The 15394-nt window shown below is 50.9% G+C and overlaps 1 protein-coding gene across 1 annotated transcript in view; it reads left to right on the forward strand.

The window, feature by feature from the left end:
• The first annotated feature begins 2670 nt into the window (after positions 1-2670).
• Positions 2671-15394, forward strand: part of POF1B (premature ovarian failure, 1B) — a 54984-nt gene continuing 42260 nt past the window's right edge. The window contains exon 1 of the mRNA XM_019536179.1: positions 2671-2940. Coding sequence (XP_019391724.1) covers positions 2671-2940 — 270 coding nt within the window. The remainder of the gene's footprint in view (positions 2941-15394) is intronic.

A 15394-nucleotide genomic window follows, 5' to 3' on the forward strand; every position in this document is an offset into this window, starting at 1 on the left:
TCACTGTCCCCTAGCCTCCCTTGTACTAGCACCTCCCCCACCAGGTTGTCCCCAGAGGCTAAGACCAGATCCAGTATGGCATTTTCCCTAGTGGGGATGAGTACCTCCTGCATGAGATGTAGGTCCCGTATGCATGTCAGGAACCTTCATGAGTGGCTAGACCTGGCCGACTGCTCCTCCCAGTTGATGTCAGGGTAATTCATATCACCCATGACCACAACATCCTTTGCACGCACAGCCTCTCCCAGCTGCCTGGAGAATTCCAGATCCAGCTCTTCCTCCTGATGTGGTGGCCTGTAGTAAACCCCTACCACTAGATCCCTCTCCCCCCGCCCTCCTTGAAGTTTGATCCACAGGGTCTCAGTTAAGCCTTCCTCTGGTCCCATTTGGAAGGTAGAACTGGTATACTGGTATACTACTATAATCAGCACTCCCCACAACAAAACTGTCAGAAATCTGTGGATCCTACCTGTCTGTCCTAGAATGGGTACACCTTATCTAACACCATAAATGCTCTCACAGAAACTACATGGGTGAAATGAAAAACTCTAGAGGGAGCTTTTCATTCATGCTCTAGAATGAATTATCACAGAAAAAGATAAAGGATGGAGACATTCAATCACCTGTGGGAGAACACTTTTCATAGGACATTCACTCCATTTTGGAACCTCACAATCTTTATACTTAAGGGAAATCTACAGAACACCTTCAGAAGATGAGCCTGAGAATAAAAAATCATAATTTTACTAAACTCTAAATACTCTGCGATAAATATAGACCAGTGATAGTCAAATGTTTAGCCCTGTGGGCCAGATGAGTAGTGCATGGGCTGCTCTGCAGGCTAGATTCTTTGCGAGGTCAGTGTGTGGCATTGGGTCCTGGACTATCTTGACCTGGCAGGAATGGGGAAGAAGAGGCCAAGACAATGGCAGCAGCAGGCAGGTCTCTCTGCTCAAAGAGCCACTTCTGCTCCACTCTAGATGGGGCCATTAGGAGTGCCTGCATAGAGAGTCAGGCTCAGCTGGGGACAGCAACAGTGGCAGGCAGGTTTCTCTGTTCCTGCACATGCTCCCAGGCTATCAGGGAACACCCAGGGGGACCTGGCAAAGTAGAAGGACTCCCTGTGCAGCCTGGATGGAGTGATGCCAGAGCAATTCTGGAGCCCCTTCTCTTCCACCTCTAGGTCAGCCAGGGAGCAAGGGAAGGCAGGGACTGGGAGAGGAGGGATATGCTGCTGAGCATGGAAGGGAAGGGATGGGATGTAGTGGAATTTTTACCTACTTTGGGACTTTAAAAAGTCTCCAGCTGCTGCTCCTCCAGTGATTTCTGAAAGCAGAATGTGATGATACCAGTGCACCCACCTGCTTTGTATCCATCCCTGTTCAATCAATAGCGTACATCTAACAAATGGTATCAAATCTGTACCTTATGCTGAAGTTTAATAATGTGGTTTAAATCAAGACTAAAATCTTTGAAATCTTATCCAGTGATTTCAAGGTGCCATACGAAGCTGGATAAGCATCAGTGTTGTTATTTTTGGTAGAAAGAGAGGTTAAACAACGTTGTTAAATGATTACTGAAACAATATGTGCTTGCAGCAGCTCAAATAGAAGCAGTGCAAATTTGAGCCAGGGCTCTTTGCCTCAGCGCACATGCTCAGACATGCACTTTGTTATGGAGCAAATTGTGCCACTTGGGGCAAAATAACCCTGCCTGGCTCCTCCCAGATCTGCAGCCAGGGGGAGCTAGAGCCTGGGGCCAGCCCCTGTGCTGACCTCAGCAGTATAAAAAGCTGCCCTGTTCTGGCTCCTTCCATACAAAAAGCTGCCCTGACAAGTATCTCAGGGCTACTTGCTCTCAGGAGCTTCTGGAGGAGAAGCCTTTAGGAGGAAGTTGTCCATGCCCCTTTCTGTTCCAGGCTGCTGCTGCTGTGGCTGGTTGCTGCATGCTTGGTCTCAGGAGCTTCTGGAGAGAAGATTGCCAGGCCCTTTCCTGCCTCTGGCTACTATTAGCTGCCGGCTTGGTCTCAGAGCTTTTGGAGTAAGTTGGCCACACCCTTTCCTACCTTGGGAAGCTGCTAGAAGAGCTGGGGACCAGGGCAATCCTTGGCTCCATCCCTCCTATATCCCCAATTGGCCCTGCTCCCCCAGCTCGAAACCCTGGGGAGAGTTATTTCCCCAGTGGTGTCCCTCTCACTGGGGTGCCAAGACCCTGGCCTCCGCCACTTGTGCTCTTTCCGTCATCAGGTCATGATCCAGCTGGCAGCAGGAGTGTGGCTGGAGGCTGAGTGGTGCCTGGTAATTCCTTATTAGGAGGCCCTGGTGAGGATTTTCTATACACTGGGGGATATGCGGTGCTTCTGGGGCCATGCCCCGGGGCACTCGCATCATGAGTGCGCCGTGGGCCAGGCGGGGAGGGAATCTTTGGGTCCCACTGGAAAAAGGAGTGCCCCACCCCCCTCAGGCCCCCTGGCACTCCAGTCACAACTATGAACCCACCTGTGAGCTAAAGGGACCCCACCCCCTAACCAAGTCTAGTGGAGTTCCAGGGAGGGCACCAGCAACTGGGGGGGAGAGAGAGAGCATGGCCCCCCTGCCCCTAATCATACCCCTGTCATGGCTGTCCCACCCCCACAACCCTCTCCTTCTCTTGCTGGAGCCTGCTCACACCATGACTGAGTGGGTGCAGGTCCCCTCTGGGCATAAAGGCAAGAAGAAGGCCTGTGTACAGCTGGAGCCCTCTGACGTGGAGGACTCCTCTCTCCCTGCCAAGACCACCACACAGGGAGAAGGAGCGGACCAGCCTCCAGGGGCCTCCCCAGCTGTCCCTGACACTTCACCCCTGGGAAAGATCAAACAGGTGATCCCCACAGAGGAGGTTTTGGGGCTGCTAGACAGTCCCAAACAAGAACCTATTACAGAGGCCCTGGGGCTTACCTTGGTGAGTTCTGAGGGAGGAGGTCCCCTTTCCCGAGACCCTGAGGCAGATGCCAGAGCCATCCCAGTGCCTGATGGGTCTCTTCCCTCCCCCTCCCAGAAAACCTCACCTGCAGCCTGCCCCATAGTCTCGTATCAGAGGGCGGTCATGGTAGGGTCCCCTAATCAACGGGCTGCTCTCGTTGGGAGCCCTGCACAGACCCCCTAGGGCTCCAGCTCTACCCCACCCCCAGCTATGAGGTTAAGATCACAACCCTCAATGTCCACAGCTGCAGGAAAAGTCTCCGGAAGTGCCGGGTGCTCTTCTTCCTTCAGGAGGGAGAGGTACCCTATGGTATTCTTGCAGGAGACCCTGACGACTCCAGCCAATGAACCAAATTGGCGGCTGGAGTGGGGAGGCAGGGTCTTTTCTAGTCACCTCTCAGCCACCTCGTCTGTGTTGGCCACCCTGTTCTCCCTGGGCCTGGAGCTGAAGGTTCTCCAGGACATTGAGGTGGTGCCGGGCCCCCTGCTGCACCTCCGGGTCCAGGTGCAGGGGCTGGTCCTGTACCTTCTGAAAGTGTATGCCCTGGCAAAGAAACCAGAGTTGGCAGATTTCTTTTACCAGGCAGCCACATACATCTGCACCCTCAACCCTCTTGAGTGTCTGGTCCTTGGTGGGGATTTTAATGTCACCCTAGATGCACAAGACCAGTTAGGCAAGGTGCAGAACCAGGCTGCTGTGGGCATCCTCAGGGACAGCCTGATGGACCACACCCTGGTGGATGTCTGGTGTCCCTGACACCCCACTGAACCCCCTGCCTTCACTTATGTGAAGGTGGAGGAGGAGCAGGCATGCCACTCCCAGTTAGATCAGGTTTATATGTCTTTGCTGCATTTTCCCTGGGCCCACTCTTCTGACATCCAGCCAACCCCTTTCAGTGATCACCACCTTGTCTGGGCCCAGGCCATGCTGGAGCCTGAGCATCTGGGGTTGACCTACTGGCATTTCAGGAAGGCTTTCCAGGAGTTCTGGCTGGCCTGGCGGGAGCAATGGGTAGCTTTCCCCTCGGCTCAGAGATGGTGGGATGTGGGGAAAGTGCACATCTGGCTTTTTTGCTGCGGCTACACTTGGGGGCACACCTGGCAGAAGGAGGCGGTCCAGGAGCAGCTCGAGCGGGAGGTGCTAGAGGTGGAGAGATGCCTGGCTACTGACCCAACCAACCCATTCCTCTGCGGAGGCGGGAAGAGCTTTGTGCTCTGGACGACCACTGCACCTGTGATGCACTTGTCCACTCGCGCATCCAGCTCCTTCAGCTTCTTCTATGTCCTGGAGAGGAGGTTGGGGGGGCAAGAATTACATAACTTGACATCTGGCTGGTGACAGTACCCCCCTCATGGCTCCAGGTGAGATGTGCCGGTGTGTGCGGACCTTCTACAAAGAGCTCTTCTCTCTGGATCTGACCAATGCCAAGGCCTGTCAGACCCTGTGGGAGGGACTCCCACAGGTAATCATGGGTGACCAGGACAGCCTGAAAGCTTCTCTCACTCTGGCTGAATTTTTGGCTGCCTGATGCCTGGCAACAACGCTCTGGGCATCAACAGGCTGACCTTGGAGTTCTACCAAACTTTCTGGGACGTCCTTGGCCTGGACCTTGCTGTGGTCTGGGCCAAATCTGAGGGAAGTGAGGAGCTCCCCCTATCATGTTGGAGGTCCCTGCTGACCCTCCTGCCAAAGAAAGAAGATTCCCATGACCTAAGGAATTGGTCCTGTGTCCCTCCTCTGCATGGACTACAAGGTGGTAGTGAAGGCCATCTCACTGTGCCTGCAGTCCATGCTGATGGACATGATCCATCCCAACCAGATGTACACTGGCTGCTCCTCAGCCTGTGGGGCTTCTCCCTGCAGGACCTGCGAGGTCTACCAGATTCCTACCAGGACCTTCTCTGGGCCTGGAGGCTGGTCTCCACCTCCAGGTCTCCTGCAACAGTCACCCAGGGTGCTAACCTGCTCGTCAAGCCCCTCCTCTGGAACCTCCAGCTGGAGGTGACAATGGCAGAGGCACCCTGGTTGACAGAGGTTGATCCTGACTGGTGTCACCCATATTGGAGACCTCCTGGACTATGATAGACAGGAGTAGGTGGACCACTCTGCACTGGCCCAGTGCATGGGTCTACCCATGACACGTCCAACATGCCATCTGGTCCAGGAGGTGAAATCTGCCCTATCTCCGCATGCCCTTGCCTTATATTGACCAGCTCCTGTGCAGCAGCAGTCCCTGCCTCCCCCTCATCCCCCCGTGTCCTCCGGCCCATTGGAATTTGTCATGGGGCTGGCGCCTCACCTACCTTCACAGCACTCCCCACTCCACCACCTGTGCCGGCTGGAGGACACCAGACTAGTCCGCTTTTCCACTGTCCATTGCTGTCACCTCTACACACTTGCGTGCCGTACTGTCCATCATGCTGCACTCATGTCCCACCCAGACACCAAGTGGCGGGACCTGCTTGGCGAGGGTGTGGCTGATGCACCACAGTGGCTGAGTGTGTATTCCACCCTCATCCCACAATCCACTGGGGACCTCAGCTGGTGGCTTCTCCATGGAGTCATTGCCATGGGTGTGTACATGGTGATCTTCATGGACACTCTGGTTTCCTGCTCCTTCTGCAGGCAGGGGGAGACTCTGGTGCACATGACCCTCAAGTGCACCAGGCTGCAGCCCCTTCACCTCCACCTCCACCTCCAGAGCCTCCTCTTGAGGTTCTGATTGAACTTAACCCCCCCCCTTTTTGTTTTTGGTCACTCCATCCGCAGCCCCACCAAGTCACAGGACCTCCTGGTCAACCTCATGGCCCTGGCCAAGTTGGCCCTGTACTTGACCAGGAAGGAGGCTGTGGCCAGTAATGTGCCCCAAGACTGTGGGCCAGGCAATGTTACCTGGCCTCCCAGCAGCAAAATGCCCTGTTTATATTGGCAGCCCTGAATCCAAAATGACTGCCTTAATCAGGCACCTGCCAGCTGCTGTCTTCAGGCCCTTAAAGTGGCAGGCACAAAAAGTGCCCTGCCACAGAACTGCATGGATCTGGGCTGGGTCCTCACCCTGCGCAGCCCTGGGGACACCCCTCCTGCCACCCCCACCCATGAATGCCACCCCCCACACTTACTTTGGACAGCGCCTGGGGCCAGGGGCAGCAGGAGCACCAAAGAGATGCTCTGGCCGAAACCAGAGTGTCTCTTTTGGAGAACCAACTCCCTGCTGGCTCTGGGCATGGTCTCGAACCATGCCTTGCTCTGCTGTATTGCAGAGCGGTTTTTTTAGACCCCTGGGTATCCAGAGGTCTAATTTTCTCCCCGTGCTGCAAACTTGTAACGTGAGGAACATTTTTTTGTTCCCGTACATGCCTCTTGCCCCACCTCAAAGGGGTTTGAGGCAGAGCAAGAGGCACGTGCAAGCTCGTCTGGATGTGCTCTATCAGTCCTAATAATAGAATGAGTTTCTCATAACTCCTGGTCCTGTGGTCTAACCACCAGATAATGCCTTCTTGAGTCAGATACTCCTGAGAGCAGTGAATATAAGCTGTGGAACATAATCTCTGTATATTGCGTATCATTTGCTCTGTTCAAGCTGCTCTCCTTGCTTAAACCCCATAGACTTGTATACAGTGGAGCAATGTAACACTAAACAAAGTAAAACTATAAATACTTGAAAAGTGCTGCACATCATGTAAGTGATGAGTGTCTCCATCCTTTATCTTTTTTCTGTGATTATTCTTTCTAGAGCATGAATGAAAAACTCATTCTTGAGTTTTCCATTTCACCCATATAGTTTCTGTGAGAGCATTTATGGCATTTATTGGAAAAGGATGGACAGGTAGAAGCCACAGATTCTAACTGTTTTGTTGTGGGGAGTGTTGATTGTAGCATCAGTGGAGATCTGTTGACAGGTTTTATATCTATCCTTAAGGCAGGGTTGCATTCCTTGATATGTATTGATCAGCAGGAATTTTGTGTCTAATAATTTCATAGATTTCATAGACATTAGGGCTGGAAGGGACCTCGGGAGATCATCGAGTCCAGTCATATGATGAGCAGTCATAACCTTTAAGTTTTAGCTATCTGACAGAATAGCTGACTTTAGACCTACCTTCAGCTATGAAACAGTCAAGTGGGAATGTAGATAGTAGCTAATGCAGCTACTGTATTTACTTGAATCCAAGATTAATCTGAATTTAAAATGATTGTAGCATCAGTGGATGCTACACATCAGTGGATGCTCCCCCTCACACAATAATTAGATTCTATACATGGAAAATTCTTAATTTGTTTTAAAATTTCCATACATAGAATCTAATTATTGGAGGGTTATCTTAAATTATGCCTTTCCCCACCCCTACCGCACTGTGGCAAAAAAAGCAGTGGCTGAGGGAAAGGGATCAGATTCCTATCCCTTTCCCACCTTTCCTGCCCCACTCCACCCCATGCCTGTGGCTGCACTCCTGCAGCCTGTCCTTCCTGCCACTTGCCCCCAGCCCTGCCTATGTTTGCTCCCTGCTGCCTGTTCCTAGTGCTTGCCACCTTTCCCCCGCTCCCCCACCTGTTCCATGCCTGACCTCCTGCCACGTGTTCTTACCTGGTGCCTGCCCCCTCCACTCCACAGCCAGTGCTGTAGCAAGTGAGGGGAAGGCAAGCAGGGTGACTCCCCCAGGTGCCAAAGTGATGGGGTGTCAACAGGCGCTGCCCAGCCAGGGTGGGGCAGGGCATGGGATGGAGTCACAAGTGGCTCATTTTGGGAGACACAGGGATGGGGGAGGGCAGCTTCTGCCACTGTGTGTTCTCTTGGGCAAGAAAGGGTGGGGCTGTGTCTATGTCCAAATCACTGATTCTCTGAATCGGCATTGAGTCTTCAGATTTGGATTCGGCAAAATTGAATCGGGGCAGGGATCCGAATCAACGAATCGAATCACTGTCCCTGATGCAAGCCAAATCTGAATTGAATAGGGCCTGCTTCACACACCCCTACTGCCTACCCTAGGCTGGTACTCAGATCTAAGATGAGGTCTCTCATCACCCCCATGGTTTCATAGATTTCACAGACATTAGGGTTGGAAGGGACCTTGTAAGATCATCGGGTCCAGCTCCCTGCCCAAGGGGCAGGAAGTCAGCTGGGGTCAAATGATCCCAGCAAGATAGGTACCCAAATGTTTCTTGAAAGTGTCCAGAGTAGGTGCTTGCATAGGTAGTAGGTCCAGAGTAGGTCTATTAAAGGCTCTGGGGATATAGACAGTAAAAAAGTGTTTTCTTATGTCCAACCTAAAATGGTCTTCTTGGAGTTCGTGACCGGTAGACCTTGTCTTCCCTTGGGGTGCCTTGGTGAACAGATGTTCTCCCAGTTCCTGATGCATACCCTTTACATACTTATAGGCATCCACAAAACCCACCCTAAACCTACGCTTCTCCAGGCTGAAGAGTCATAGATTCATAGGCATTAGGGGCTGGAAGGGACCTCATGAGATCATCGGGTCCAGCCCCTCCCCGCCGCCATAGGCAGGAAGCCAGCTAGGATCAGGTGACCCCAGCAAGAAATAAATCCAGCTGTTTTTTGAAGGAGTCCAGAGCACCACCTCTGAGGGGAATTTGTTCCAGACCCTGGAATTTGTTCCACACCGTACAGAACTTTTTTCTTATTTCCAGTCTAAATCGGCCTTCCTGGAGTTTATACCCATTAAACCTTGCTATCCCTTGGGGAGCTCTGGTGAACAGATATTCTCCCAGGTCCTGATGTACCCCTCTTATGAAGTTGTAGGCTGCCACCATGTCCTCCCTGAGCCTTCTCTTCTCTAGATTGAAGAGTCCCAAGTCCCTCAGCCTCTCCTCTTATGGCCCTCCCTCCAGGCCTTGGATCATACAAGTGGCTCTCCTCTGGACCCTCTCAAGCTTCTCCACATCCTTCCTGAAGTGGGGGGCCCAATACTGGATTGCAGTACTCCAGCTGAAGTCTCACCAGGGCTGAGTAAAGCGGGAGGATGACTACTCTGGTTTTGCTCGAGATGCATTGGTGGATGCTTTGCCTGCCACCGCATCACATTGGTGGCTCATATTCATATTGTGGTCAATCAAGACCCCCAAATCCCTTTCAGTCATGGTGCTAGCAAGAGTAGCACTGCCAACCCTGTAAGTATGCTGAGGGTTCTTCCTACCGAGGTGCAGCACCTTGCACTTCTCTGCATTGAAGACCATCCCTTTTTTGGTTGGCCCACCTTGACAGTGTGTCCAAGTCAGCCTGTATTCCCAGCCTGTCCTGGGGTGTGACTGCCCTCCCTCATAATTTGGTATCATCTGTGAACTTTGCCAATTCACACCTGACTCCTGAATCTAGATCGTTGATGAAAATGTTAAAGAGTACAGTCCTTGTTCTTTTTCCTACTTCCCACATATCTTAAGAAGGACTTTTTGTTGTCCTTGATCCCCACAGCTAAAGTTCAGTTTGTGCCTTAGCTTTTCTCAACCTCTCTCTGCATGTGCAGGCAAGTGCAGAGTAGTCCTCTTTGGTAATGCTTCCTGCTTTCCAGCTGGTGTAGGCTACTCTTTTGAGCTTAATGAGGTTCAACCAATCCTTAATTCACCCATAGGGGCTTCCTTGCTCATTGATTGCATTTCTTGTGAGAAGGGATGGCTTTGCTCTGTGCTTCAAGGATTATGTTTTTGAGTAATGACCATTCCTCATGTACTCCCTTTTCTGGAGGGGGGCAGTATGGCCTCTGACTGCCTGACTGACCAGTTCCCTCAGTCTGCAGAAGTCAGCCTTCCCAAAGTCTTCCTCTTGTTTTGGGGGAGGGGGGTATCTACAGTAGACTCCTACAAGTAAGTCACCCTCCCCATGTTCTCCTTGTATCTTGACACAGAAGGTCTCAAGATGCTGTTCCTCGTTTGGAAACTCAATCTGCAGGGAGGTGAGCTGATCTTTGATGTAGAGAGCAACACCCCCACCCCTGCTCCCCACATGGTCTCTCCTATACAAGGTGTAACCCTCTACTGCCACCGACCAATCATAGGTGGAGTCCCACCAGGTCTCAATAATTCCTACAAGGTCATAGTCATTATTGCATAGGAGAAGGGCAAGTTCCTCGTGCTTGTTTCCCAAACTCCTGGCATTTGTGTACAAACAGTTAAATGTGCCTTGTGAAGCCCAATTCTTCCCTGAGGGGTTAAGAGGAACCCTTCCTTGGGCTGTCACCAGAATGGGACCCCTTAGGCTGCCCAAGTTATTGGTAGTGTGGCTGATATGACTTGGGCTAGAACTGTTAGTAGACCACCTGTTCCCCAGAAGTCTCAGTTTAAAGCCCTGTCAAGAAGGTCAGCCAGGGCCGGAGACCACCGTCATCCAAGCAACCCCAGGATGGACTTTGTGGTGGTTCTCAGGTTCCACCATTCCATCATGAGCCATCAGATGGAGAGCCTGAAAGTAAGAGTCCAGCTCTTGCTCCGCATCCCAAACGGAGTGCAGCTGCTGGACTGTTGCCTGGAGTTCCTTAATTTGGAACTCCAGGGCCTCCACCATTGAGCACACCCCACAAGGCAGAAGGGTGGGGGGTATCAGTGCCCCCAAACCCAACTGCCCCCAGTCTTGCTAGGCAGCCTCCACAAGGAGCCAGGGGCTCTGTCTGAGTGGAGGCCGGGACCAAGGGTCCTGCCCAGGAGCAGGCAGGGACCACAGGCTCCTTCTGGGTATAGACCAGAACCGCGGGCTCCATTTGGGTTGAGACCCCAGTGGTGACAGATCAGGGGAGTCCAGGTGCAAGGGGGAGCCTCAAGGTGTGACGTGTCTCACCCACCATGGTCCTTGTAGTAGTTTGGCTACTACTGTGCAGACCTTTGTCTATGGCTCAGTGCCTGGAGCTTCGGCCCCACCTGCTCACCCTCCCATGTTAACGTCTGCGCTAACTCTTGTGCTAATTCCCATGCCTGGTAGACAAGTCTGCCTTTTTGTGTGTTCTGTTCATGTGGCTCCCTGGGGGGCTGGGAGAAGTAGGAGCTGGGGCAGGGCAAGACCCTCCTCAGCTCCTCTCAGCTGCCTCCCCACAGCTGTGCTAGCCCCCTCCCACTATGGGCCCTGCTGACCTCTGGATATGCTGGGGGTCAGTCAGGGATACACCTATGCATCTCACGCCACTCCAGAGCCCAACTGCAACTTCTTTCCCTTGGCAGGCGAGTCCCATACCTCTCAGGTAATTGGAGGGGAAAAAGCCTCATTTTGGATTCCAGTAAATACAGTAATAAGTCTTCCAGCTGCATCCTATACTTTGCCAGTCATTTTCAGATGAATTTCTAGTTTACCTTTTGCACTTAGAAAATTTCTGGAAGCCACTCACTCATCCAAATGCTGCCTATATAGATAATAGAATTCATTTCCTACTTCCATGATGGTTGCTAACACTGGGAGCATCTACATGAGACACTAGGTTGCCATAGTGATGAGCTATGGCAATGTAGTGCTGGTGGGCATGAACTGTGATCCCGTTGTTACTGCACAGTAGCAATGCTACTGCACAGTAGGGTTGGAAATGACTCATGTGGTGCTAGGACTGCGTAGTAATAGTGGTTAGTACTGTAAGTACTAAATGACTGCACGGTAACAACTGTGCAGTCAGGCGTACATGTAGAAACTCCCACTGAGCACTAACCAATGCTAAAGCTAAAAACTTGAAAGTAAATTACAAGAAAAAATTACATGAAGCCCAGTCTCAGAGAATGGAAATATATTTTTAGAGTGTCTGTCAGGGACTTACATATTCATTCAAGGAGAGGAGCTCATGGGTCACGCCCATGACAAAGACCAAACATAGAAAGAGGAAGTACCATCTTCCATTACTTGGGCAGATAAGTGTCTTGGGGTGTATCTACATGAGATGCTATGTTACCATAGCAACATGCTGTGACATAGCATGGGCAGGCACAAACCATGACACCCTGCTACATCACCATGGCAATGAGCTACCTGGCTATAGCAGATTGCTATGGAGACATAGCTGCTAAAAATAATTGTGTGCCGCTGGGATGGTGCAGTAATGATTTCATAGATTTCATAGACATTAGGGCTGGAAGGGACCTCAGAAGATCATCGAGTCCAGCTCCCCGCCCCAAGGGCAGGAAGTCAGCTGGGGTCATAGGATCCCAGCAAGATAAGCATCCAATTTGCTCTTGAAGGTGTTCAATGTAGGTGCTTGAACCACCTCCGATGGCAGGCTATTCCAGACCTTGGGGGCTTGGACAGTAAAGAAATTCTTATGTCCAGCCTGAAATGGTCTTGTAGTAGTGTATGACCATTCAACCTCGTCATCCCTATCACTGTTACTGTGCTGTCATTTAGTACTTCCTAAAGCAAGTACTAAATGATGGTGCAGTAACAACTGTGCCATGGGGGGCACATGTAATGCACCTAAAAATTCCTGGATAGGTATCTAGGATTCTTATGTTCCAAAGGGCCCTGTATGTACATCAACTGTAACACTGACATGAAAAATAAGGCATTTGGAGGTACCTCTGCATCCAGAGTACCTCCCTGTTAAATGATGTAAGTTTTCCAGTTGAAGAGTGGGTATAGCCTTTCCCAGGTTCTTGAGATATCACTGTTAATGTCTGTAAAGGAAATAATTCATGTGGGAATAGAATTGTCCACTTCTGGCTGTCTCCCAACATTTCTTAGCTGTTCCTGAGTCCCCTCTTTCGGCTACCTGCTTGTTCTTCATCCCCTGAATATTCCATAGCCAAACACTGTTCCATGCTCTGCCCTTACAGATAATAAGCAATACAAGTGTGTGCAGTTGTTGGATGTGTCATTTTACATGGCTAAACCCACTGGGAAGGCAAGAGGAAAATGTAAGACTCAAAAAGTTGTCTAACATCTCTGTACTTCACATTTAGTCCAGTCAAATATATCACTGAAAATACCCATGCTTTTCACATATTTCCTAGACCATCGTGGGTACAACACCACTCCAACCCTACTGAATGAAATGTGAAATGTATTTGTTTGAATGTCTTCAATGTTATCCCAGTTCCTGCACTGATTTAGGATCTCATCTTGAAACTCCTACTTATCCAAACTGTTAGCTGAAGTCAATAGGTATTTGGAGGAAAGAAATGCAAAAAATAGTCCTAAATGGGTTTCTTAACTTTAGAGAAACAGCATTCTGCAGTGTAGATAAAATTAAAATCTGTTATATGTTATTACCTTATACTATCAGAGCCCTTTATTTAGTACAATGCTGCTGTAGGAACTTTATTAATATTTTCTTGCATGGATATTAGGCATAAACATTTGTCAAGATGACTGGATTGACTTAAAATCTTCCTCTATCATTGGTCATCCAGCAGAGGCTGTCCTGTGAGTTCTACCACACTGATACTGTAAGAACAATTACTTTAACTTTTATATATTGCAATAAAATGTAAATGGGTTCTCTGTAAAGCATGATTCTCGCAAAATAGTCAGATTTTCTTCTCTCTATTAATTGGAGAATGTTCATCCTTTGTATTCTGTTTTTCCTTTTAATTTACACTATGTTTTATACTGTCAAACCCCTGTATTGATCTCCTGGTACAAGCAGCATAACTAAATATATTTCCAAGGGAAGTTCAGCAGCTTCAAAGACAATAAAATGGGTATTCTTTATAATGTGTAGATGGAAAGTTTTAGATGTTGACTACTAACAAGTCAATTTGCTGCATCTTTTCTTATACGTGACTGTCAACAGCTTGCTGGAATTTGTGAAGGGAATTCCCTTAGAACAATAAACTGAAATACCAGACAGATGAATCCATAACAAACGTTTTACAAATAAATACCAGTGTGCATGCCTGGCACCTCCAAATCCAGCTTGTGTAATGCCTCTTAGCTACTTCTAATTACACTGAAGAGTAATCAAAAAAATAAGCATCAATAACATAGATCTTCTTCACACGACCCAAAAGTACTCAGCTAGGTTATAAGAAAATATTCAAGAGGCGACTGGGCACCAACTGCCACACGGCTCGAAGGTCCAAGAGCCCCCTTTCCAGTCTTGCACTGCTCTGAAACGTTTGATGTTGTGCAGCTACATTACTGTATGTGCTGACTTGCAAGACAGGACAGGCTGGTTGCTGCAAGGGAAAAAAAAGCCTGGAGAAAATATTTGTAGTTGAGAAATACGCTAGTACCTGTATAGGGGAGATCAGGCCCAGGTGTTGGGACAGGGACCCTGAAGAGGTGCAGAGAACTTGCTAGTGACTTGTCATAGACTCATAGAACAGTTGGGCTGGAAGGGACTTCCAGAGGTCATCTAGTCCAACCCCCTACCTGAGGCAGGAATATCCTGATCCAAAGCAGCCTATACAATTCATCGTCTAAACCAGGGCTTGGCAACCCCCTGCATGCATGCCAGTGTGCAGCAAGTGAACCCATTTTGCTTGGCTTGCCACAGCTGGGCTGGGCTCTGGGCAGGCCCCTGCCATCAGCCAGGGAAACCAGGCTGGTTGTTGTTGGCGCCAGGTGCACACAGGCCTCAGGGTGGGCAGTGGGACAGTGGGAAAGGGGCTGGGGCTGCGCTGCCACAAGGATTGGGCCCCTCTTCGCTTCCTCATCATCTGTCCCTGGAATAACATTTTACAAGTGGAGGCTGAGGGGGGTTTTGGCAGATGCCCACTGAGTTAGACGCTACATAAGACCCCCGTCATCCCTGGCACAGGTAAAGCAGGGGACCAGGCAGCCATGTCCTGCATCTATGGCATGGTGGGTGACAATATAGGCTCAAGAAATTAGGGTAGAGAGCTGCCGTGCTACTGAGGAAGACATGCCCCCTTCCCCATGTCTGTACCAACCTGGCCATGAGGTAAAAGTCCGTCCTCACCCAAGTCCCAGGACCGGTCCGACCCCGAGTGGAGGGGCAAGACCCTCTAGCTCAGAGCCGCGGGCTTTGAGGCCACGTTGTCCCGACCCCTTCCCGGAGGCAGGGAGCCATTCTCCTCAGAGGCTGGGGCGTAGGGAGGGGGCTGCCAGGGGCCCCTGTTTCAGGGTCAGGCTTAGGATTGGTTTCAGGGGTGCTGGTCTAAGGACATAGGCAAGCACGGTTCTTCGAGTAAATTCGGTATCGTTCATTAGACCGACTCAAATCGTGGGACGAACTCTTTGCAAGCTTTCGGGAACGAGCACCCTTCTTCGGGCTGAGGATGCTGTAGCACGCAGGGGCGCCAGCTCGCTTCGCAGGCTAGAGCCGCCCTCACGGCCCGTACAGGCGGCTCGAGAGCCGGCCCGGCGGTAGGCGACAGACCGCCCCGTCTCCCGCGCCCGCGGCGGGAAAAGCCACCTTGCCCGGCGCCGCCCGGCTCTTGGGCGCGGCTCCGGCGCGCCTACATATCCCCGCCCGCCGCCGCGCCTCCGCACTCGGCCGCCGCCATGTACGGGAGCCAGCAGCAGCTGCAGCCGCCGACGCTGCCGCCGCAC

Source organism: Crocodylus porosus, unplaced genomic scaffold (genome assembly GCF_001723895.1).
Source record: "Crocodylus porosus isolate Cpor-Errol unplaced genomic scaffold, CroPor_comp1, whole genome shotgun sequence".
NCBI classification, from domain to species: Eukaryota; Metazoa; Chordata; order Crocodylia; family Crocodylidae; genus Crocodylus; species Crocodylus porosus.